Raw genomic sequence first — 25,754 nt, forward strand, 5'->3', positions numbered from 1 at the left:
GTGTCAGTTCGGATATCACAGGGGTCTTTACAAGGACGATTAACACGTCCCGTGCACCCCTGTTATTCAACCTGTCCCAGGCTGATTTACCTCCAAAGTCAGAAAATTAGCACCTTCAATGTATGGCGTGTGCTGAAAATAGGGTTCTGATCGACTAAACGCCAATACGATTTTATTGGAGCCTTGGCCCCAGTTATGCAATATTCATCAAACACGTAATTGAAAATAAATTCTACAAAAAACAAAATCATGCATTTAAGCCACAAGTCTAACAAGACCATAACTCAGTGTTTGTTGGAAGACACATTGATAGAGGAATTCACTGTCTCCTATCTGGGGCTTCTCTTTAAGAGCAGTCCTTGTGATCAGTAAAAGTGCAGATCGCATGAATAAAAAAAACACCAACAAATTCGTCCCTCTGATATCCTCCCTTTGTGGATTTTCCAACAGATACTGCAGGTATACTTCAAAATGTCTTAGTATGGGCACCATTGCTTCAAATGACATTTAGGCACGGTTCAACAATGCTTCTACGTAATTGGACTGACTGAAGGGAAGTCTTTGGCAACCGGATTTTGCTCTGTCCAACTGTGGTTTGATCAAATTCATGCAGATTGAACTTGGCTTTATGTCCTTGTCCACATTGGCATTCATGCGTAGAGGTATTCTCTACATTAAAAAACGGAAAGCCAAGGTTGGAACAATGACAGACATACCCTCCACCAAAGCATTTCAAGGCGGAGATGTAAAGGAATAAACTGGCATCAATGAAGAATTTTTGCAAAATCATTCAATGACGTATTGATTGGTTGCACGACAACGTGGAACTGCTGATACAACACCACCAAAAAGCTACGGAATTGGACTGGGTAGGGACAATTGTGTTGATGAATTTCTGGTTGAAAACGGAAACGTTGTTTTAATCAAGATAGAATTTAATATTGTACATCAATATTGATTATGTTATACTTTTCATTTTATTTTTCCTCTGTATATTATATGAATGTCATGTTTTACAGCTATTTCTTATGTGACATTTAAAGTACCAAACTTTCAATAACAAAAAAAAAAATGGTCGGTTAGTTTGAATTTTATCATCAAACTTTTGTAATAGGTTCATCACAACTGTTAGTGCATGGAGAAGAAGGGCATTAGGAGAACGAGATCTATGTGATCACTGCGACCACGCGCAATTGCGACGGCCGAAAAATGCTGACTTTTTTTTCATTAGACCACATTTACACCAAATAGATATGCGGGGAGACCCCCCCCCCGCAACCCGTCCATATTAATATAATATCCCTGACCCCCCACAAATATATGTGGTGTAAAGGGGGTGTTTAAAAAAAGTCTGGCATTTCGGCCGTCGCAATTGTGAGGGCGACATTTTGGGCCATTTCCGGAGAAAGCGCCTGATGGTTTCAAACACACTTTGTATAGTGATTAATTGTAAAGGGAACCTCATTTTTCAATTAGTCTGATATGGTGAGAAGGATGCGCGATTAGTGGATTTATCTCTGTTTTTGGAGGGCAGTTAGAACGTTATACAGTACTGTGTCTTATGAAATGTGCTAGCATTAGGTTTAGAAGAGCCCGGGATGCGGTCTAGTGTCCTCTTGTTGTAGAAAGATGCGAGATCGGCAGAATCAAAGACTAGTGCCTGCCTTTAGTTAAGTCTCTCATAAGTTAGGAATAATTTGGAAGGGCCTAACTGGTTTAGATATTTTATGGTTTTATTTTACTTATTTGGATTAATTGTTAATGTTATTATACTTTTAACAAAATGTACTTTAACCTTGCTTGATTTTTTGTTTATACATAATTTATAATTGAATTTGTTTGAATATTGAAAAAGTTGTTTATTCAACTACATTCAATAAAGAATAAAAAAAAATTAAAAAAAGACTAGTGCCATGGCTTTGGCAAGCTCGTATGCATTGACATATTTCAGAAAGCCGACAAAAGCCTGAAATGTTTAGTAAGGTATTACTGGGGGAAAGGAAGTGTTTGGTGTGCAGTGTTGCATGGAATGGCATGATGGTCCTATCAGTCACTGGGATGAGTTGATGTATAAAAATGAAGTCTTTAGGGGCAATGGCAGAGTAATGTACATTTCGACTGGTGGGCCAGAAGTGGCAGGTGTCTTGAAAAGGGCAGTGGGAGGGGCCAACCCGCAGGCAATGCGGACGTGAAGTCTGTGAGCTCCCGTGGCCACCAACTATATCCTGATCATTATCCTGACTTGGTGGCATCAAGTACGGAAAGGAGCGAATGAACCGAAAAGGCAACGAGCGGTGAGGCGGCTGGCTGTGGCGAGACGGTGAGAGCTGGTCTGTGGAAGGAGATATGACCATGTTAAGTCCCCGCCCGATAACACAGCCACCCAGCAAAATGGCAGCTGGAGTGGGCCATAGCTGAGAGGATGCGCTGCCCAAGAACCCCCGACAGCAACAGAGACGGCAAGCGGACCCGCAACAGTGGGGTGTGGAGAAACGGATCGGCGGTGGGTGAGGTGCCGAGGTGAACCTGTGCGCCTGAACGGGTCAACCGCTTGTCCAGAAGCGCCTGGAGTCCCTACCGCCCAGCGCGGCTGTGCCCAACCCAGAGGGCTAGCGGATGTGACCGTGTGAATCAGGCTACGGACATAGGGCAAGACCTGTGGTGGCAGAGCTTCCCAGGTGGGCTGCGGGTCATCGGCCCCATTCGGTGAGCACAACGAGACGAGCCAGGCGCCCCTACTGACACTGATCGAAATCAAGGAGGAGCGGGAACAGAGCCCCGGGGCTGCCGGGTGGGGGTGAGGCCCACGTAGTTTACTGGAGCACCCCTCCCGCTTCAAGAACATCACGGCTCTATGCTGCACGGACTGCGAGGTGAGAGGGCACGGCCATCAGAAATAAGGGCACAACGGCTGCCGCGCTGGGAGTTGCGCAGTTGCCCGCTGGGTACAACCATACTGGGCGATTAGCTTGGATCCGACATTGATCTGCGCCACTCCTCTTCCAATTCCAGTGCACAGGACTGATCGAGACTGCTTGGTAGTTACCGCAAGGGACCCTCCAATCCCCCGCCCCTCTTTGTGTGGCCGAGGTAGGCGGCATAGTTGTGTTGATTATTGCACTGCACATCAGGGCGGCTTCTCTCTCAGGAACTGCCCACTGTGCGAATATGCATTGAGGCAGCGATGGTAACGAAAACAGTGGAGGCCGGATATTGGTAACAGCGGCACTCGTTAGGTAACCCTGCACCGGCACATACCTAGGGGATTGGACTACCCTTCGCCCTGGCATCAATTCATATCCACGCTCATAAGAGTGGACAATACAGCATCAATCCAAGAACACACTCACGTATTCTCACAGATCTTACGGCTGTATCCCCACACAAAGAGTCTGGGGGACATAGTGAACAATATCGCCATAAAGGATGTGGCCCTCGATCTGACCCCACGGCCCTGAGATGAGATACGCATACGATTAATCTGCGGGACACAGTGGTGGTGCTGAAGGATGCCTTGCTGCGCCTCCAGCCATTTCAGGAAGGGAATAACACAGAAGCACCAAGAGCCGCCCACATACTGACATAGCGGTGCACCCCTGTGGACGGGGAGCGGTAACCCACACCAGGGATAATCCAGGTGGGAACGACTGACTGTGGCGGCCATGAAGGAGATCAGGTGCTGAGGGTCCCAATTCCACACAGGACACATAGATCTACTGAGCAGCTATAAGGGCCATACAGATTCCACGCCTATAGCAAGCTGTGAAGTGGCAGACTCGAGAACTGAAATGGACCGGCAGACCTACATCATGGCTTGAATATACCCAAGGCTCTACTGACCGGTGGGAGACCGGGTGGCCAGAGGTGGATGTACTAGGCCACGCCGACTCAGACCAAGCAGCTCAATGTGTTATGCCTGTGGCCTGGCCCAGTCCAAGACGACAGAGGCGATCAGGTGGGCCCCGGGGATCGCGGGTGCTGCCCACATCCTATATGCAGAAAAGGAACTCTTCCATGCTGCAGAAACCGCGCTTGACACAATTGCCCGGAGCCTGTTGGCATTTTGGACGCTGGTGTGGCAACTGCGGACCAGGGTTCCAACCTCGAATTCCCTGGGAAAGAAACACATTTTCTGTAATCCCCGTGCGCTGGGCTTACCTCAAACAGTACTAATAAAAGGTACCTCAAATCCTCTTCGGCATTTATAAACAGAACCTACAGACACCGCGGATCCCCTTCTCCCTGGTGAACACCGGGTCAAGCATGTGCAAAGATAAACCAAAGAAGGAGGCCACACAGAGTACCATGGATCAATACGCAACAACCAGCCCCGCTGCAACGATGGAGTCTGTTCCTCCTCGATTCCCGCTCCTCTATGGAGAAAAAGATGGACATTATGACAGCTGAAGTATCTTTTCTTCGCCATGATCTCCAGAAACTATCCGCCCGTACTGGAGAAGTGGAGCACTGTATCTCTGGTGTGGAGTACGACCTTGGTAGAGTGCACCAGCAACTCTCACAAACACTGACACGTCTGAAGGCCCTTGAGGTGCGGTTCGACAAGGGCGAGGGCAGATCACACTGCAATAACATTCGTATTCTGGGCTTTCCGGAGAACACGGAAGGCCCCAGTATGGAACTCTTTTTGGAACAGTGGTTGGTGGATCTCTTTGCCCCGAAATCCTTTTCTAAGTTCTTCTCGATTGAAAGAGCTCAGCGGATGCCGGCTGGAAGACCTACCCCGGGTGCCCCTCCAAGAACAATCATTGCCAAACTCCTAAATTATTGAGATGGGAATGCAATTTTACAGATGGCTCGCACTAAAGGGGCGATGACACACAATGGCACCAAAATCGTCTTTTTCCTGGACTATACCTGTGAAGTGCAAAAGGCCAGGCAGTCCTTCGAACACCTGAAGAGAAAACTCCACTTGACCGTGAAATATGAACTGCTCTTTCCGGCCCAACTCATGATTTAGCACAACGGACACTATGGTGCATTTCACGGACCCGAGGGAGGCTTGGAGATGGACAGAGAACCACAGCGAAGGAAATTGGGGAGAGGGCAACCTAAACCCCAGGGGACGAACCCAGGCCCTGCCACTCTGGGTCCCGCCTGATCGGCAGCCTCTATCTCCGGAGCAGAATGATCCGGCACATGAAGCGGACACATAAAGTTACTGTCCCGCGTATGTCGAACGTAAGAAGAGAAGAGATGAGAGCTTAAATCAGAGCTGGGACACACCGACTGAGGCGCACACCGGTTCTTGGTTCCTTTTCGTCAGTTGCTACCTAAGCGGCGGCGGCCACTATGGCCACCACCCAGGACTCCGAGCCTCCAGCAGGAGTAGTAAGTTCACTGGTTAAGGCCAGGGGCGGGTTCCAGTTGCCTCCCGGCTAATGTTCCGGTGACAGGTACTTTAGGTTGGGGTGGAGTATGGGGAGGGGAGGGAGAGAATGGGGGATTCATCTTTGTTTAACGTTTGTGTTTGTTAGACGATTGTGTGAACGCCACACTGCATGCAATTACCAGATTCAACCTATACCCATACATAATTCTGCCCACTGTGATTCCTTATGGCACACCCCCAAAACTCGCTAGGGAGCAAAGGACCGGCTAGGTCCCTTTGGCTTCTCACCTAGAACGTCAATGGTCTCAGATTTGGGATCAAAAGACATTTGGTCGCCCCGTTCCTCAACAGGCATTCTTCCGACATCGCCCTTATTACTGAATCACATTTGGCAGGCACGACATGCAGTCTCTTTCGCAGGACAAATTACTGCACAGCTCTACACGCAGGTTTCACTATGGGCTCCTGCGGTGTTCTAGTTTTGATACATAAACGTCTCCCCCTTACACTAGTTTCGGTGGAGCAAGACCCCAAGGGTAGATTTGTTATGATACAAGGCCAGTCTTAGTACATTCGCAGCCGCCCTGGGTCTATGTCAACTAAGGAGAGCATTTCATCTGCTGGAGAGTGGATTATCGTTCAATTCAGGGGCGCACACTTCTCTATGCAGGTTAGACTACTTCCAATCCCAGATGCTTATAGGGTCACTGCAGCGTCACTGTAGCCAAACTATAGCATCTGCAGGGAGATGCTGGTCTGGCCCCAGTTTTAAAAGTATGGGGGTAGAGACATACATGTTACTAACAGTATGTAGTGCAGGTCCTGGTCATTAAGCCGGGCAGGGCACAGGCTTCTAGGCCGCAAGAGATACATGGGCCAAGTCATGGTTATTAAGTGTGCGAGGGACACAAATCGAAAAGGAGAAATCACTCCACTCAGTTTGCTGAGGATTTCGAAATAAGTAATGTTGCCAGGGTGCAGGTTGAAAATATAAGGAAAAGCACAGAACAATTCCTCAATATTGAACATGAGGGCATGTTATTGAAGAGTTTAGAATTATAAGAATAAGATGCCTCATTTCTGAATTTTTTTAAAAATAAAATGATCTGGGTCCGAAGCAGGGAGTGGCAGGGCTGGAGGTACCTATGAAATACCAACCCCCTGCAACACTGTGCTCTGGGAGAGCGACCCCATTCTCCCAGATGTTCCTACCTGCATCTCTGAGGGTCACAGAAGAGAGCAAGTCCGAGGGATTACTCAGTAAACGCCCTGGGTCTATGTCAACTATGGAGAGCATTTCATCCGCTGGAGAGTGGATTCTCGTTCAATTCAGGGGCGCACACTTCGCTGTCCAGATTAGACTACTTCCGATCCCAGACGCTTATAGGGTCACTGCAGCGTCACTCCTCCCATGAGGCATATCGGATCATTCCCCTCTGATGATAGATATGACAGTCAATGCCCCGTCACCCCAAAAAAGGTGGCGGCTGAACACCTACTACCTCGGATTCCCCGACTTCGTGGATCATATCCACGAGACAACCGTGGAATACTTTGCAATAAATTACTCCTTGGTCGATAACCCAGTAATCGTCTGGGAGGCCTATAAAACGGTGCTCTGCGGTGAGGTGATCTCCTGGACGTCAGCAAAGAGGAAGGAGCTCACTCGAAGGGTAGCAGAGGCAGAGAGGGAGGCCGAAGAGTGGGAGGCCAAATATATACAAAATAGTACCCCTGAAGTACACCGATCCCTTCTGAAGGCAAAAGAGTGCCTCCGGAATATTGCACTTGATAATGCGAAACAGGCGCACTCGGTCACGAGAGTGCGTGTTTAAGAACACGGGGACAAAGCAGGCAAACTGCTGGCTTGGTTGGAGAAGAGGCAAGGACACTGGCATGTCAGAGAAATCACAAATAGCCAAAACGAGCGGATGCACCAAGACTCTGCCATTGCGGAGACGTTTACGGAGTACTACGCTACACTTTATCAAGGGCCAACTGCCCCGGTTGACTTCTCTATACTAGATAATATTGTACTTCCCCAACTGACTCACTCCCAAAGTGCGCAGCAAGATATAGATCTTACGGAAACCAAAATAGCAGAGGCCATTACCGAACTGAGCTCTGGGAAAATACTGGGTCCTAATGGATTCCCGGTCGAGACGTGGAAAAGACTGGGCGGGACAGCAAAGGCGACCCAGCTACACAAGCTCTTTCTCCACTGTAGGTACCAAAGTATCCTCCCTCCAGACCAGTGCAGAGCTAGTGTTGTAGTCATCCCCAAGCCAGGAAAACCACTGGAGCTCTGCAGTTCATATAGGCCGATTTCACTCATTAACGGGGAGGCAAATATTTTAGCTAAGGTGCTTGCAACACGACTGCAGACAGTTATCCTCTCACTGATCCACCCGACCAATGTGGCTTCATGCCGAGCAAATCAACGCGCATGAACCTGAGGCGCCTCCATCTACTCCTAGAGCGGTGCCCGGCCCTTAACACTTCTCTCGCCTTGTTAGCCATCGACTTTGAGAAGGCGTTTGACACAGTAGTATGGCAGAGTCTTTGGGAGACTCTGCATCGGATGGGATTTGGTGAAACATTCCTGGGTTGGGTGAGGCTATTGTATGAATCCCAGAGGCTGATGTCAGGGTCAACGGCTGGTCATCAAAACCCTTTCCGCTCGGCAGGGGTACTCGACAGGGGTGTCTCCTATCCCCCTTATTATTCGCGTTGGCAATTGAACCTTTAGCCTTATGGCTTTGTCAAACCACTACATGGGAGGGCTTTAATTGGCCGGAAGGGGGAAAGGACAAACTCTCTCTATATGCAGACGATCTTCTGATCTATTTGAGCAACCCGTCACACTCCTGTTCAGTGGTTACACAAATACTGGCAAATGACCGCAACACATATTGCTATGATATGGGAGAGAGCACATAAACACATTGGTTGGGGACAGAAGGTGACCCAGATGCACCCCTTATGGAACAACAGTAACCTGGCGGAGGTAGACAAGTTACTGATGTGGCCGCGGTGGGCCGAGGCCCGGATAACGAGGGTCGACGATATTCTCGCCGAGGGCGACCTCATCTCTTTCGAGTTGCTTCGGCAGAAATACAGACTACCACAGAAAGAACACTACTACTACACGCAATTCACCCACGCTCTGCGTAGGAACATATCCTCATTTACAAATTTGCCAGAATGGACCCCCCATAGAATGCAATCTCCTAACAGAATGTGTGCCTGCTAAGGTCACGTCTATCCCATATAATGCCATAGCGGCCTTCGCCACTCCCGAACTGGTCACCCTGAAACAGAAATGGGAGGTGGATGAGGGCACTATCGACCCGGAGGATTGGATATTAGCATTGACGCACCCAAGGGAAATAGTAACCACTTCCAGAATCCACCTGGTCCAGCATAAGATATTGCATAGACTGTAATATCCTAGGGTGGCATTGTACAGATGGGGCTGGACTTCCAATCCGAACTGTTGACGGTGCTGGGCAGGGGAAGGATCCTTCATACATATCCTGTGGAAATGTTCTCGAATTCAAGGGTACTGGTGACAATGCTGCACCAAACTCTGAGACACTAGAGAGGGAGGTGCCATTGGACCCTAAATTACTAATGCTGGGCATCCTCGATGAACATCTCACTAACAAGTGGGATAAACTGTTTATTTTCATGGCAGCTGGACTGATTAAGCAGAACATTGCCCGCCTGTGGGGCTCACCACAGAAACTATTACTGGCTTGCAGATATGGACATATGTGTTGCTGTGGAACACCGCATATATACAGCACGTGGCTGCCCACAAAAAGCCGCAAAATTGTGGGGCAAGTGGGAAGAGAGGAACTGACAGGAGTTCCTAGAACAAAGGGGAGGAGGGCCCACTGCCTACACTGAATTGACAATACCGAGCTGTTACAATGTATCACTGAATCTGTACTCCTGGGCATGAGTTGTTAACTGTAAGAAAGTGCATGCATGTAGTGTGGTGTATGTATGTGTTTGTCTTTTTTTTTCTTCAAATAATCAAAAGATTCATTAAAAAAAGCCAATTTTTCAGGTGTAAGGCCTCGCAATGGGAGTTGGTGCCTGCAATACAATTCTGTGGGAATTGTGTATGGACTCACACACATTTTTCCTAATTCCGGGCCATATAGACTGCACCTTGCACACGCTACACTAGATAGAACCCTACAGGGTCTTCATAAGGACCCTACTCGTAACTGCCTTCCCTGGGTGCGTTTTGCACTCAGTCCATCCTCGCTCGTCCACATTGTGCGCCGCTAGAGTGTCTATCACCTCTCTCTTGTTCATAATAGGGTTTTCCAAGGCAGCACTGTGCTGAAGTCGCTTACACTGTGTGGCACAGGCTCCCTGCTCTTGGCCCATCTTATTTTGCCACATACAACAAGCTCATTTGAATTCTACTAAAGTTGCACTCAGACGGGTATACGACAAAAATATTATTCTGATGAGAAACACAAAAGGGTATTTGTAAAAAAAAAAAAAAGAAAAACAAGCGGTTAAACCACCTATTATGTGCTCTGCTCGGTCCTTCCCTTCAGATGTAGGAAGGTTCTGGTAAGGATTGTAAAGTCGGAAACCTTAACACTATAACTAAAGGCTGCATGTGTTGGAAGGCAAATCAAGTGATTAGCTTGCAAATGGGGAACCACTTTACTGGTAGGTGCGTCATGGCACTTGTTCCGTGAGCAATCAGTCCAGTCCCAGTTACCAAAGGCTGACGTGTAGACGTTCAGTTCACTAGTGAAGGTCAAGCCTAGAACTATACGTGTGAAATTGGGGGGGGGGCGAATAAGTCTGGTCACAATATGGCCAATGAAGGAATATCATGGACATTTAAAGGAGAAAGTAGAGGTAGGTGAGCACAGACATTCCATCGCTACTATAACGAGCTAGTCTCATCACCGTTATTAAAGGTGGGATGGTGCATTCTTCCAGGTCACTATAAACTCATTGGTCAAATGATGGCTCCTAAAAGTAAGAGACAAACAAGGTACATAGTTGTCATGATTGTAGCCAAACCCTAGCATCTGCAGGGAGACGCTGGTCTGGCCCCAGTTTTAAAAGTATGGGGGTAGAGACGAACAAGTTACTTTCTTACCTGGTAACGTTCTTTCGATGGGATGGTCCGACGACGTATTCCATATCTATGACATGTAATCACCACAGCTGTGCTGCTTCAGAAACTTTTTTGGCGTCTGCGTCCTGCGTCGATGACGTCGATGCGCCGTCGTCGAGGACCTCCTCCGACGTCCGACGTCATCCGATGTGATAAGTAGGACGCATGACGCCCATAGCCTCAGTTGTAGTTTTTTCCCCCAGAACGTGTGACATAAGTCAACTGCCAGTCAGACACAAAGCCTTGCGGAACGTAAGCTGCAATCGCAAAAGAAATTCTGCAGCGGGGAAGGCAGGGCGGGAGCGATATGGAATACGTCGTCGGACCATCCCATCGAAAGAACGTTACCAGGTAAGAAAGTAACTTGTTCTTCGAGGGGATTGGGTCCTCCGACGTATTCCATATCTATGACAGACTCCCAAAGCAGTACCAAAGCAAGGAGGAGGGAAAGAATTAAGAACCAAAATGTAGAATAGCCAATCAAATAGCAGAGCAAAGGACCGCCTTGCCAAAGGCCAGGTCCTGTGCTCGGATGGAATCGAGGGAATAGTGACGTACAAATGTATGTACTGAAGCCCAGGTGGCTGCATCACAGATGTTGCGAATAGGAACACCCCTCTGCAGGGCAGTAGACGCAGCCATACCCCTGGTAGAATGGGCCCGCAAGCCAGCCGGTGGGTACTTACCCGCCAAGCGGTAGCACTCCGAGATGGCCAAAATAATCCAGCGAGACAAAGTCTGTTTCGTCACAGCTTGCCCCAAACGCTTTCCAGTGTAACCAATAAAGAGTTGATCATCCACTCTGACCCGGGACATGCGTGAAACATAAAAGCTTAAAGCTCTCCTAGGATCAAGCCGATGGAGCCTCTCCTCTTCCTTACCAGGATGCGGAGGAGGATAGAATGCCGGAAGAACAACCTTCTGGGCCAAATGAAATTCCGTCACTACCTTCGGAAGAAAAGAAGGACGAACTCTAAGGACAACCCTGTCCTTGTGAAATACAGTGAAGGGAGGCTTAACTGAAAGTGCCTGTAACTCACTCACTCTGCGAGCGGAAGTAACCGCAACTAAAAACAAAGTTTTCAGAGTTAACAGCCTCAAAGGGCAAGAATGTAAAGGCTCAAACGGAGCACCCATGAGAAACTTAAGAACAAGGTTCAAATCCCAACCGGGCACCAGGAAAGGTGACGGAGGGAACACATTAGTGAGCCCTTTCAGGAACTGTGAAATCAAAGGGATTTTAAAGTAAGAACACTCTTCAGACGAGCGCTTAAAGATGGACAGCGCCGCCAGGTAACCCTTAACGGTACCCACTTGCAAGCCCCTGTGGGCCAAAGAAAGTAAAAAGGACAGAACCATGGGGATGTCACATGCAAAAGGATCCACATTCCGAACTCTGCACCAGTCGCAGAACTTACGCCAACGGCAACGGTACAGAGACTTTGTTGCTGGCCTTCGGGCCGAAAGCAACACCTCCATCACGTCCTCAGGGAGGTCCCAATCCTTATACCTCAACCTTTCAGAAGCCAAGCGTGAAGGTTGAGGGATCTGACCTCTGGATGGAGAACCTGACCCCCCTCCCGTGAGAGCAGATCGTCTCGGTAGGGAAGACGACGTGGAGGGCAGATGGATAAGTCGAGAAGGTCCGGGTACCACGTCCTCCGAGCCCACGCCGGGGCAATGAGGATCATCCGGGAACCGAACTTCCGTAACCTACGCAGCACTTGCGGGATGACGGGGACTGGAGGAAACGCGTACAGCAGCGGGAATGACCACTCCACTACGAACGCGTCTCCTAAGGCTCCTTTTGGAGGAAATTCCCGCGAGCAAAACCTTTCGCACTTCCGGTTGACACTGGAGGCGAAGAGATCCACTTGAGGGGTCCCCCAAAGGGCGAAGATCTCCAGGAGAATCTCCTGAGCCAACTCCCACTCGTGAGAGATCGCGCTCTGCCTGCTCAGAGCGTCCGCCGTCACGTTTTCGGCTCCGACCAGATGAACTGCCGAGATCGAAACTCCCTGCTGGATGGCCCAGAACTCGAGCTGCATCGCCTCCCTGCACAGAGGAAGTGACCCTGCCCCCCCTTTTTGTTGAGGTAGTGCATGGCCACTGTGTTGTCCGTCAGGATCAGGACATTCTTCCCTCACATAGACGGCAGAAAAGCCTTCAGGGCTAGCCTGACGGCCCGCAGCTCCAACAGATTGATATGGAGTCTGGACTCCGACGGAGACCAACGACCGCTGACTGTCAGCCCGTTGGCATGAGCTCCCCATCCCGTGAGGGATGCATCCGTCACGATCGTCACCTCCGGCCAGGGAAGCCAAAATGGAGCCCCCTTCATCAAGTTGCCTTCGACGGCCCACCACAGAAGGTCCCGGGCGACCGAGGACGGCACCTGAATCGAGTCCGACATCCTGCCGGAGGACTGCGACCATTGCGTCTTGAGTGCCCACTGCAAAGATCTCATCCGCAGGCGAGCCTCTGGCACCAGAAGAATGCAGGATGCCATGAGGCCGAGCAACCTCAAGAACTCGAACGCTGGGAGCGTCTGGGCATGCTGAAACTTGTGCACCATCTGCTGAATGTGAAGAGCCCTCACCTGGGGAGGAAAACACTGCCCCAGGGAAGTGTCGAGCACTGCTCCGATGTACTGGAGCCGCTGCGTTGGCGTCAAATGGGACTTCTTTAAATTGAGGGAGAAGCCCAGCCTGTGAAGGGAGCGACAGGTGACCGATAGATGATCCAGGACTTGCTCGGGAGAGCTCCCCCTGATCAACCAATCGTCCAGGTAGGGGTAGACGTGAATCCCCCCTTGCCTGAGATGCGCTGCCACCACCACCATGAGCTTGGTGAAAACCCTCGGGGCGGAGGTCAATCCGAACGGCAGGACCCGAAACTGAAAGTGCGAGTCGCCAACCGCGAACCTCAGGTACTTCTTGTGCTTGGGATGGATCGGCACATGGAAGTAAGCATCCTTGAGGTCGAGTGACACCAACCAGTCCTGAAGCTGAAGGGCCTGGAGGACTTGAGAGAGAGTAACCATCTTGAACTTGTCCTTCCTGAGGAGTTTGTTCAAACCGCGCAAGTCCATGATGGGTCTCAATCCCCCGTCTTTCTTCGAAATCAAAAAATAAGGGGAATACCATCCCTTGTTCCTCTCCGCTACAGGCACCAGTTCTATGGCGCCTTTCTCCAGCAGGGCTTGAATTTCCTGCGCAAGGAGCGGATCCCGACTCTGCAAAGAGTGGTTCCCCGGTGGATTGTCGCGAGGCCTGTGCCGAAAAGGAAGACAGTAGCCGTGGGTTATGATCTCCAGAACCCACACATCTGAAGTAATGGCTTGCCACTCTACAAGATGCTGCGCCAGCCTTCCCCCAACCGGCGAACCATGGGACATGGCCTCACGACTGAGTGGGAGCGGCTGTGGCGTTACCTGAGGGCAAAGAGGCAACTGCCCGAGCGGCCTTGGCACCACGGGTACCCTGTCGTCCACCTCTGGTACCCCTGCGTTGGCCTCTTTCACTGCCTGCCCCTCTCGCTTTACTGAAGGATGAGTAATAGCGAAAGGAACCACCCCTCCACTGCTGTCCCCTAGGACGAAAAGACGGAGGTTGGCGAACTGCAGCGCCCAACGACTTCGCAGCAGCTTTTGAGGTCTGCAACCTCTCAAGGCTCTCGTCAGCCTTGCTGCCAAAAAGGTGTTCACCGTCAAAGGGCATGTTGAGGAGCCGGGACTGCACATCAGGAGCAAACCCCGACTTCCGCAACCACGCAAACCTGCGTATCACGGTGCTCGCCGCCATGGACCTACTGACGCATTCAGCTAAGTCCAAACCCGACTGAACGGACTCACACATGGCATCCTTACAATCCTGGACCATAGCAAGGAAACCATCCCGTTCGTCCCCTTCGGGAATATGCTCAGCTGCTAATGCAACACAGTCCCACAGAGTGTGCGTGAAACGTGACAAGGCACAAATGGAGTTGGCCGCCTGAAGCGCCATACCACCAGAAGAAAACACTTTCTTCGCCAGGCCATCAAAACGTTTGTCGTCCCTATCAGGAGGGATGGTAGGGTACGACGCCTGCTTCGCCGGGGCCGTGGCCGCCTGCACCACCAAACTCTCCGGAGTGGGGTGCCTGGTCAAGTAGCAGGGGTCGCCACTGGCTGGACGGTATTTTCGCGACAAGGATCTGCCCACCGCCGGGAGACTCTCCGGAGCAGTACAAGCCGCCGCCACCCTTCTCTGTAAAGCCATATGGAACGGCAGAACCGGGTCAGTTGGGGGACCAACATCAAGGATGTCTGTCAGATCATCCTGCACAAACTCCCCTGGGGGAGCAGACCATCCCAAGTACTCAGAAATCCTAGCCATAAGGCGCCGGTACGAGGAATCAGCATGAGAGCCAGGCTCAGGCCTACAAAACTCCACCTCCGGAGAGGTGTCCAGTCCACTGGCATCATGCAGTGACTGTCTCAACTCGTCAAACTGACTATGGCCCGAGAATTTCATCCGGAACCTGACTAGGAACCAGGCCATCAGAATCCTCATCCGCCTCTGAAATATAGTCCAGGTGGCGAAAAGAAGGCACTCGAGAGTGCTTGCTCTTAACCAGAGCCTTCCTAGGGGGTCCACCCGTGCCCTGGGGTACCTCCGACACGAAAGGCGTCGATGGCGTCGAGCGAATCGGCGCCAGCGTCGAGAGAACCGGCATCGGCGCCGAGAGGATCGGCGTCAACGTCGAGGAAATCGGCGTCGACGTCAGATTCAGCGCCTCCAGAATCGGCGGCGTCGACACAGCCCTCGAGGCCGGAGCCCCGAGCGTGTCCCTCGACGACCTGAGCGTCGACGGCATTGACAACTTCCTCGGAGCCAGAGCCTCGAGAAAGCCTGTCGACGCCCTCGACGCCACAGACGTCGATGCCTTCTTCGAAGACCTCACAGGTGCACACGGTCTCGAACGCGTCGAGGACCGGGACCTGGAACGGGTACGTCGAGAACGAGTCCCCTTGTCCGAACGGGACCTCTCCCGTGACTCGTGCCGACCACTCTTGCGAGCGGTGTCTCTCGACCTCACACGACCGACCCCACTCGGGGGCGCGGACGGCTGAGTACCCTGCGACTCAAGAATCGCCAGCATCTTCTTCCCGAAGGAAGCCCATTCCTCCGGCGTCGCACGGCTGGAGGGGTAAGCGACGTGCCGGGCAGAGCCCTCCGAAGAGGACCTGGAAGACGACCGGTGTCGGCGCTTCCGAGAATGCCTCGAAGAGGCTGAGGAGTGGCGAGACCGACTCCTAGAAGGAGACCCACGAGACTTCCGACGATGACACGGAGAGTCACCCCTCGAATCATCCGTCGAAAGCCCCGCAGACTTCGACTTCCGGGGCTTGGACACCCGACCTACCGACAACTTCTTCTTACGTTCGCGTAAGGCTTTGGACGTGAGCGACTGGCAGTCGATACAGTCATCCGTGTCGTGGGCCTCCCCGAGGCACCAGAGGCAGGAGTCGTGCGAGTCCGTCACCGACATCTTGGACCCACACTCCCCGCACTTCTTGAAACCCGGACGCGGGGTCGAAGACGAAGAAGACATCTTCAGAAGGAATTTCACAAACGAACAGGTTCGAAGAACCGAGAAGAACAGAACTCCAAAGAGTCGAGGCGTTTAAACCGAGAAACACGAAGCAACACGTTCGCGGAAAAAACGGAACTGAGGCTATGGGCGTCGTGCGTCCTACTTATCACATCGGATGACGTCGGACGTCGGAGGAGGTCCTCGACGACGGCGCATCGACGTCATCGACGCAGGACGCAGACGCTGAAAAAGTTTCCGAAGCAGCACAGCTGTGGTGATTACATGTCATAGATATGGAATACGTCGGAGGACCCAATCCCCTCGAAATACATGTTACTAACAGTATGTAGGGCAGCTCCTGGTTATTAAGCCGGGCAGGGCACAGGCTTCTAGGCTGCAAGAGATACATGGGCCCAATCCTGGTTATTAAGTGTGCGAGAGACACAAATCGAAAAGGAGAAATCACTCCACCCAGTTCGCTGAGGATTTCGAAATAAGTACTGTTGCCAGGGTGCAGGTGGAAAATATAAAGAAAAGCACAGAACAATTCCTCAATATTGAACATGACGGCATGTTATTGAAGAGTTTAGGATTATAAGAATAAAATGCCTCATTTCTGATTTTTTTTTAAAAATAAAAATGATCTGGGTCCGAAGCAGGGAGTGGCAGGCCTGGAGGTACCTATGAAATACCAACCCCCTGCAACACTGTGCTCTGGGAGAGCGACACCATGCTCCCAAATGTTCCTACCTGCATCTCCGAGATCACAGAAGAGTGCAAATCCGAGGGATTACTCAGTAGAAGGCTCAATCCCTGATCATTGGGCAGAGCTTAAACTATCTCAACTTCAGATAGAGAGTCCTTACGGTCACTGCACCGTCACATTCTTTTACTTCAAGTGTATCTCAAACTACAATTCCAAATCCAGGCCAGGGTATGGAAGGCAGGAGAAGCACCCACCTCCAGCACATTATGTGTTAATCCGTCTGGCATTGATAACTAAGGGATGTAAGGGATTTGGCAACCCAGGCCCAGGAAACTGACCTGTAGAACACGAGCACCAGGCTGGCCCAATCAGAAGTACCATAGATAGAGTGGGCACCTAGCCTTAAGGAATTGGAATGCATCTGTGCAGCATACACTCTTGGAGATAAGAGAAGCAGAGGGATCCAGGACATTAGAGCAGCCAGCAACAATGGACAACAGAAAGAAACATGAAAGAGGTTGTCACCTGTGCCCTCTAATGCAGCCTTCTCTTCTTCCTCTCGGAGTTTCTTCAACAGCGCTTTCATCTCCGGCACGTAGAAGTCACTCTGGCGAGAGAGCGGGCACACAAACTGGATCTGGTCACCCTTGTAGATCTCAATGTAAGGGTGCGCACAAAGCTTCCGCTCCTGAAAAGGTTAAGAGGAAAGCACATAGTTAACTTCAGTCTTACAACAGCTTTCTTAAATAAGACACATACCATACATATATATTAGCAGGGAGTGCTTTACCCTTCATGAGAAACCACAAAACAAACTGCAAACTTGCCGTCCCATTACCTGCATAAGAGACACCAATTTGATGATTGTGCAGTGCAGGCAAGAAGACCCGGAAGGGTCAAGAAAAGGCCTGCGTAAGAGGGAGCCAGCAAGGGAGCACAATATCAACTGCTTCAGCAAGAGAGGGTGAGTGCGCTCAGCAGATGCCAGTTCCCCAAGTAAGGGAATGTTAGTGGCGGAAGGGAAACTCATTGTGGAATGGACAGTGAGCGTGCGAGAACAGCAATCTAGTAATAAGAACAGAGCAAGTGAGAACGTAGAATCAGTGACAGTAAATGAGAACGGAGCGAGCAGGTAAAGCGCAAACTGCTTGAGTAGGAGAGCGTACTATCAGGAAAGGGGTTGTCCTATAACCCACAAAAACCAAAGGACAAACAATACACAACGGAAAAGCATTTTTGAGGGCAACATCAAATTTCATATCTTCGGGACTCAGCCATAGAATATATTTGGGAGATTATGCATGTATCATTAGGCATTTTAAGAGAGAGAGAGAAAAAGAGAAAGAGAGAATGAGAGCAAAAGAGAGAAAGCGATAAAGAGAGAAAGAAAGTGAAAGAGAGAAAGACAGAGAGAAAGAGGGAAAGAGAGAGAGAAAGAGAGAGCAAGAGAGAGAGAGAGAGAGAGAGAGAGAGACTGTGAGACACTGTACTCCTAATCCATAGTTCTCTTTCCTCCATTCTGATGGGATCGGAACCTTTTGCAATAACAAAAAAAAGTAAACTTCCTCTTCAAATTCGTTGCATGCTGGGGCGTGGCAGCCCTCACTGGCTCCTCCCACTGGCCTCCCCTGCCATTCTTTGACCGGTCATGGGCTACTACTATCTTACTGATTTACAGGGGTGGAAGGTGGGTTGTATGGTGGAAAGGGGACTATGTACTAGGAGGACACATGTCACTATGGCGAGTAATTGTTTCTTACTCCTATGTCCTGTCCCCTTTCCTCCATACTGATGGGAGATTTCATAGCAAGAAAACGTTTTCTTGGGAGGGTGGTAGGGCCACCCTTACATGTAGCGAAGAAGGTTGCGAAGGATAGTCTTTTCGAAACTGGTATCAGTCCTGGAGCTGGTGTCAAGACCGTAGTGCTTACAGAAAGCAAATGGTGAAGACCCTGTGGCGGAAATACTAATATTGTTGCAAGGTATATTTTATTGAAAAGCCACAGCCTGGGCCCTTAGGAGGTTCAGTGTCTGATGCCTGAGACTAACCACTTGGCCACAGTGGCCTTACAGGCCTGCGAGCCACTGTGCTTACTGCCAAAAGTAATAAAAAGGGCTTCTGACTTCCTGAACTGTTTAGTACGATCCAGACGTCAAGAGAGTGGAGAGCAATGTCAGCCAGAGAGAGGAGTTTCGCAGAAAAAATGGGCATTACCACCTCTTCATTGATGTGGAACGAGGACACCACCTTAGGCAGAAAGGTTGGGTGAATGCGTAAAACCACGTCCTTATGGAAAATAGTGTAGAGCTCAAAAGCTGATCGAGACTGGATCTCGCTGACTACCCGCAGAGGCGGGAGCCACCAAAAGTGCTACATTCCATGTCAGAAATGTCAGCTCAGTAGAAGCCATAGGTTCAAAGGTCTTAAACGTCAATGATAAGACAATGGTCAAATCCCAAAACTGGTCTACTCTCTTGACCGGGGGATAGAGTCTGGTGAGACCTTTTAAAGTGTCTGTGCACAACTAGGTTTGAGATAGAAAGGGACAGGTCCTGGTTGGTGTGACAGCCCCCAATGGCTGAAAGATAAGATTGACATGAGTCAACCGAGATGCTGGAGGCTGCAAGCTGTGAGATAAAGGAGAGGATCTCCTTCAAAGGGCAGGTTAAAGGACTGACATGCTTGTCTAGAGCCCAGTAACAGAACCTCGTCTACTTGCTCTTGTACTAGGCCCGGTGGAAGCCTTTCTGGCTGCCTGGATTATTTCCATATTCTCTGCAGATAACCCGAGATGGCCTAGCGTCAGATGGAGATCATGCGTTGCCGGAAGAGATTCATAACTCCCATCCGGGCTTGCACCAGTTGGGAGAACCAGAAGCAGGCTGGCCATGTGGGGCAATCAGAATGAGAGTGGCGCTCTTGCTGCTGGAGAATCGCCAGGACTGCAGGGGAAAAGAGGGGTGGGGGAAACGTATACATAGTCTGAATGTCCCACTTGATCGAAAGTGTTTGTCTCTAATCAACTTCTGGGGCACAAGTGGTCCAGGGATGAATATCTGTTTCTAAACCATCAATCAGCCCCACACCTCTGGTACACTAGACCGGATCCTAACATATTGGAAACACAAGCAAATTCTAAAATGTTGGTAACATGGACGGAACCACACGCTTTTCTCCGCAAGGTTGTGGATCATTAGTTAGTTGCAGCACAGCGAAAAAATACAATTATTACCTAGTGATAAAAGGAACTGTCCAGTCAAGGTTGTATACAAATATCTACTTTATTATTATCACAACCGACAGATCTAGCACACTACAAAATACAACCCAGCCTATAAAAGGAATGCAGAGGACAGACAGTTTCAAAGAAGGAAAAGGGATGCACTCTGGATATTGACAGGAGTGTAGTCAGTAAAGTAATTATTCACAATAGTTCAAGGATACTTGGTTTCAACACAAAGGGAGCAATTGGTTGTAAAATGTCACTAGGGGACTTTGGAGAAGGACCAGGGGGACAGAACCACAAGGTACCTTGTGCTTGTAGAAGTTCTTGGTTCTCGACAGGGTCGAGTCAGTTTCAGGGCGCTTTGCAGCTTCTGCGACAGAGTTAAAGATGGGAGACAGCTGTGGGTATCAGGCAGCAGGTAGTTCGGCGAGAGGCTGGACAGATGGCTGCAGGTTGGTCTACACGGCGGCTAAGGGGTTAGAAATTGTTGTCTCAGTGCTGGTTGGCAAGTCTGAAGCACTGGTCAAAGCGTCTCGGATGGTGTTAGCAACTGCGGCATAACAACAGTCAGCGGTGTAGCAGGTTGCAGCTCAAAGTGCTGGACTGGTTCAAAAATGTCCTTTATGGCTTGATGGATGCTTGTCGATGCACTCCCCTTAGTTTCCTCACTGGGCTTGTGTCGTCCTTTAAGGCGGACAGCCTAAAGCTAAGGAGAGTGTTGAAGGCAACTGCCTTGTCCTTGGTTTTGTTCAGAGACTCTCTGGCACTTACCACCTAGGAAGCTTGCTGCAGAGCAAAGCAGGGCACGCTGTGAGCTGGCTGGGTACCAGTTGCTGGAGGGTCCTTTGGATTCAGTATCTCCCTCTGTTCGCTGGGGGATGTTCAGGGGCGGGATCTTGCTTCCCTCTTAGAAATCCTAGCCTTCCTTCACTGGCGGAAGCTATAAAGCAGATTGTACCTTCAACTAAGGTCCAATGGTGAGTTATTCTTGTTACTCCTTGCAAAGTCTTCAGATGATTTCCCCAGAAGAGGGGATCAGCCCTCTCTCTTTTAAAGCCAAATGGGCCACAGTGATTGGTGTAGGGTAAGCCTACCTTAACCGGCCCATCCTGGGTACCCATCAACAATCTGCTGTATGCATGAGGTCATAACCAGAGTGCTTTGCAACAGAAAAGGTAAAGGGGTAAAAACATGTAATATAAGTCCCACCATTCTTCCTGTCCGTTGTGGATCAAAGGGTCTCTCTAGTTAATGGAGCTCTCTGTGATTCCTGATTAAAGCGACAGGTCTCCCTTGAACCTGCAGCGAGAGCAGACGTTCTGTCTCCTGCAAACCACATTTTCATACCTTCTGAATGGGGTCCCCCTGTGGGGGTTGCCTATTGTAAACAGAGTCTCAGACATGACAGGACACTGCCCTCGATACTGAGAGACAGGTGCTGGCGCTTGATACTGAGCGACAGGTGCTGGCTTCAGGTGGAGACAGTGCATATCAAATGTTGTTTGAGTTTCCTGTCTCTTTTGTTAGTCCTGCTGTGGGCCTGTTTGCATTAACTCCGATTAGTATGTGAAGCTGCCACCAGCAGAGCCAACAGAGAGGGCAGATCCATCAAGCCTTTGTTAGTTAAATAGGCTGGCCATGGTAGGAGAAAGGTTTTGCCCCCCCCTTCTGAGATGCCTTGATGTACTCTTTGCTGTCATAACCTAACTACATATGGCAGGGGGGACGGCGCCTGTAGGCTGTGTCCACCAAGAGTACACGGGTCAATGTGTATGCCGTGCAGTGAGCATAGGAAAATGTGTGGGGCTTAGCCCCACACATTTTCCGGAGGTTGATCTACCACCATTCCATTTCTATTAGAATTTTAAAAAAAACCCGAACGAGCATACACCCACCATGTGGATGGTCGAATTCCTCACAGTGCATCTCCCAAGGAGTTCCTGGGGGCAAAGAGGGGACACATACTGTTATTGGCCGTGGTAAAGAAGTCTACCTGGGGATGGTCCACTGTGCAAAAAAACAAGAGCTTGATCTCCCATTCTTGGTCGTGGAATGTCACCCTGCCGAGGAGCTTGGCCTCCATATTGAGAAGTCCCAGCAGATGAATGACATTCAGGGAAATTTGATGCTGGATTGCCCACTCCCATTTTTTCACTTCTAACAGGTACAGGAGGGGGTGGGGGCATTCTTGTTCCTCCCTGCTTTTTCAGGTAGTACATTGGGGTTCAAATGTCCATCTTGATGAGATCTCCATGATCTGGCAGCAAAGGCTGTCAAGGCAATGAATTACGGCTGAAGCTCGAGGATGGTGATATGGAGAAGGCCCTCCTCTTTGGACAACAATCATGTAGTGAGAGGGCCCAAAGTAGCCAACCCTCCCCTGCAAGGGAGGAGTTCACAGTGTTCACGGTGACACACTCCTCTGGATCGGGTTCTTGAAAAGAAATTCCACTAACCAAGCTAGTGAGCTGGTTCCAACATGTCAAGTCATGAGCTAAAAAGTTTGGGATTGGGATTTAGTCCGATTAGTTCTCTTCAGCAATCGACCCTGAGAACCTCTTAAACCACCACACGTAGGTAGTCTGCCTCCTCTGAAAATGGCTCATGGTAGTTAAGATATCCAAGATCATCTGCTGGGATAAGAACATCCTCACAGCCTGTGAGTTCCACACAGATCCCAGAAACATCCTACAAGGAGACTGGACTAATGTTGATTTCTGATGGTTGATGGAAAATCCAAGATTGAAGAGTATGTCCATCAATGGTTGAGTTGATGCGGCTGCCTGGCACGCAGAAGGAGCTCAGACCAGTGTGAGAAACCTGAAGATGTCTCACCCGTTAGTCTCAGGGAATCTGTTATCCAGGTGGTCAGGACACAGCCACCGCTTTAAGATACAGTTTCTGGGAGTGAACCAGTGTGGGAGGATCGCCTGAGTGAGGGGTTGTCGGGAAGTGGGACACCGGATGGTGAGACGCGGTAGCCCCTTCCCGGTAACACCTTTACCCCATGCTACCAGGTAGAATAATTAGGAACTCAAACCTCTCCCACCCCCTCACAACACAAACACTTTCTCACGGACAGCTTGCAATGAGAGAAAACGGACTAACACCCGAGTGGTATACCTGACATGTCCCAATACAATGGTCAGACAGGGTCAATAGGTAATAGGCGGAGCATGGGAGCACACTCTGAGCGAGGCAAAGCACACGAGGAAGCAACAGCTCCAAGATGGCAATTTAACACGAGGAGAAAGACTGCAAAAGAGAAGGGGATCGCAAGGAGGGAAGTGCCCTTGACATTTTCAACGAGGAACCGTCACTTTCACGACAACTTGAGAATAGAAAGTGTAAGACCAGGAAACCAGGCTGAAGAATCCTGCATTGTGTGTCGGAAGTACCCAGGGCACTCCTGCGTCAATAATCAAGGCGGGGAGAATTGCCTGCTGCCATGGTACTGTTCTTAGCTTCTACAACAAAGCAGCACCAGTGAAATCAACACCGCTGGCGAGTTGGGGAGACTGATAACAGACCGGTCTGTGTTGAAGCCAAGGTTGCAAGAAGCAACATTGTATGGTGAGCGCTGAAGCGAACAGGGTATGATACACATGCGATAACCAACGCAAGTAAAATTGAACAACAGATGAGTCATTGAACTTTGAAACCAAGATACGATACCTTTGACAGAGTGGTCTGGCACAGCGTGTGCGCTCATTCGAAGGTCTCTGTAAGGTATCCAACTGAGAGTTGAGAAAGGGGAGAGTGGCAAAGAACTGTGCATCGAAGTGGTCCTGCAATGGGTCAAGCAAAATCCTTTGCACACTCAAAAGTCTTTGATGTTGTCACTGCCAAGCACGTTGATGACAAAATAGATTAATTGGCCTGAGCCGGTGGAGGGAGACCGATTGAACATTGTGTTAAAACGGATCTGAGCCCAGCTGAGGGGGATCCAGGGTGAATAGTGAATCACCTGAGAAATTGAGTACATGTGAAATCCCAAGAGGAAAAGAACGTATTGTTTGTTTGTTGCATCAGGCACTCTGAAATAAGAGACTTTGAAAGGCAAAGATAATTGGGCATTGAAGGCCCTGATACTAATGTTTGAGCTGCACCCTCATGCTAGAGAAGCCAGAGACTGTGCTAAGCTCGAGTGTGCTGCCTTGTCCTGTGCTGAAAACGTGGGGAAGGGGGGGCCAAAGGCCTGAATATCCTGACATATAATTTCTTGAAAACTTCTTTCTCTAACATAACATTGTTTCCCACACTATTTGTATTTAGCGGTAAGGATTGGCAATAATATTTTTTTAGTATAGGCCCTTTTATTTTGACAAGACAGCACTAGAACTGCGTTATTATTATTTTATGGTCGTAGCTTGCTCCCATCTTTAGATTTGCGATTAGATAGGTCTTTTTTAAATCCTTTTCCTAAGTTCAATAAACACCCTTGAACTGTGGTCCCTTGTATCTGTCTTAGTGTTGATACCATGCCTATCCTACACCAACCAGTCATCCAAGTATGGGTAGACATGTATCCCCCTCTAACGAATTAAGCTGGCTAATGTGTTCATCAGTTTGGTAAATCAGTTTGGAGCCAAGATCCTTCCAAAAGTGAGTGTCCTGTAATGAAAATATCTCACAGTGGAGAACCACTGGAATTTCTGAAGGGGTTACCAGATAGGAAACGTGTAGTTATGCGTCCTCGAGGTCCATGGCGCAAAACCAGCTGCTACTTGAATTGGTCCCAGGATCTGGGCAGGCAGGATCTTTATTTTTTCAATGGGGAGGAAAAGGTTGAATGTGGAAATGTCTGGGATTTCCCACAGGCCAGCTTGGTTTTCTTGGGCATAAGAAATAGACGGGAATAGAAGCCCTGGTCCCTGTGGTCCAGGGCTATAACTTCTATGGCCAACATGAAGAGGCGCTTGTTGACCTCTTCCAGACGAGGGGTGGAGCCCATCTGGAGAAGAGGAGGGTGAAAGGTTATCGAAAAATGGTAAACCTCAGAGACTATGTCCAGCGGTTCTGGAAAATGGTCTGCCAGTGTGCAAAGTGATGGAGGAGATTGCAGCAAACTGGCATTGTGTTGACCTGGCTCATCAGTTAATTGGTTCTTTGTATCTGGTGAAGCTGTAGAAGATGATCTGGTGAAGTAGTCCTTTGAAGAGAAGCGAGGCTGCTTCCTTCTATGGCCACTGGGAGGCCTGTCAGGGTTTCTTGCCTTACTGTCCAGGTAGCCACAAAATGACCTCTGACTTGCATCCTTGGAGAAAGCAGACTGCTGAAAGGGTTGTGGGTCAGCTTGGTGAGGATTGCTAGAGACTTTGCGATCTGCTTAGACGTTTTCCTCTTGTTTGATTCCTTGTCTGTGGGCGACTGGAATAGATTTTCACTGTCGAAAGGCAATTCCAGTATTCAGTCTTAAACCTCTTGTGAGAATCTGGTAGCATACAACCGTGTGACTTTGCCCACATCAGCACCCAAAGCTATGCCTCTATTGAAGGTATCAATGTTGTGTACTAAAATCTCGAGGAAGTCCCAATTTAAAGGCTTGCTGCTTGGGAAGGAGAGGCTGAAAATTGCTGATCACCTGCCAAAGATTCGAGTTAGCAGTGACCAGAAGTGCGTCTGTCTTAGCCTGTCTGAGGTGTAAGGGGCATTGGTGTATACCTTGTAACCGTAGCCTCTAAATGTTTTGCCTCCTTATTCAACAAGGCTGGTGATGAGAAGGAACCGGCATAA

General features: G+C 49.6%; 1 protein-coding gene across 1 annotated transcript in view; it reads right to left on the reverse strand.

The window, feature by feature from the left end:
• Positions 1-25,754, reverse strand: part of TEX264 (testis expressed 264, ER-phagy receptor) — a 921,322-nt gene that overhangs the window by 165,590 nt on the left and 729,978 nt on the right. Inside the window, exon 3 of the mRNA XM_069644039.1 lies at positions 17,317-17,479. Within this exon, the coding sequence (XP_069500140.1) occupies positions 17,317-17,479 (163 nt within the window). The remainder of the gene's footprint in view (positions 1-17,316; positions 17,480-25,754) is intronic.

This window comes from Ambystoma mexicanum, chromosome 2p, assembly GCF_040938575.1.
Source record: "Ambystoma mexicanum isolate Mex_15411 chromosome 2p, UKY_AmexF1_1, whole genome shotgun sequence".
Taxonomy (NCBI): domain Eukaryota; kingdom Metazoa; phylum Chordata; class Amphibia; order Caudata; family Ambystomatidae; genus Ambystoma; species Ambystoma mexicanum.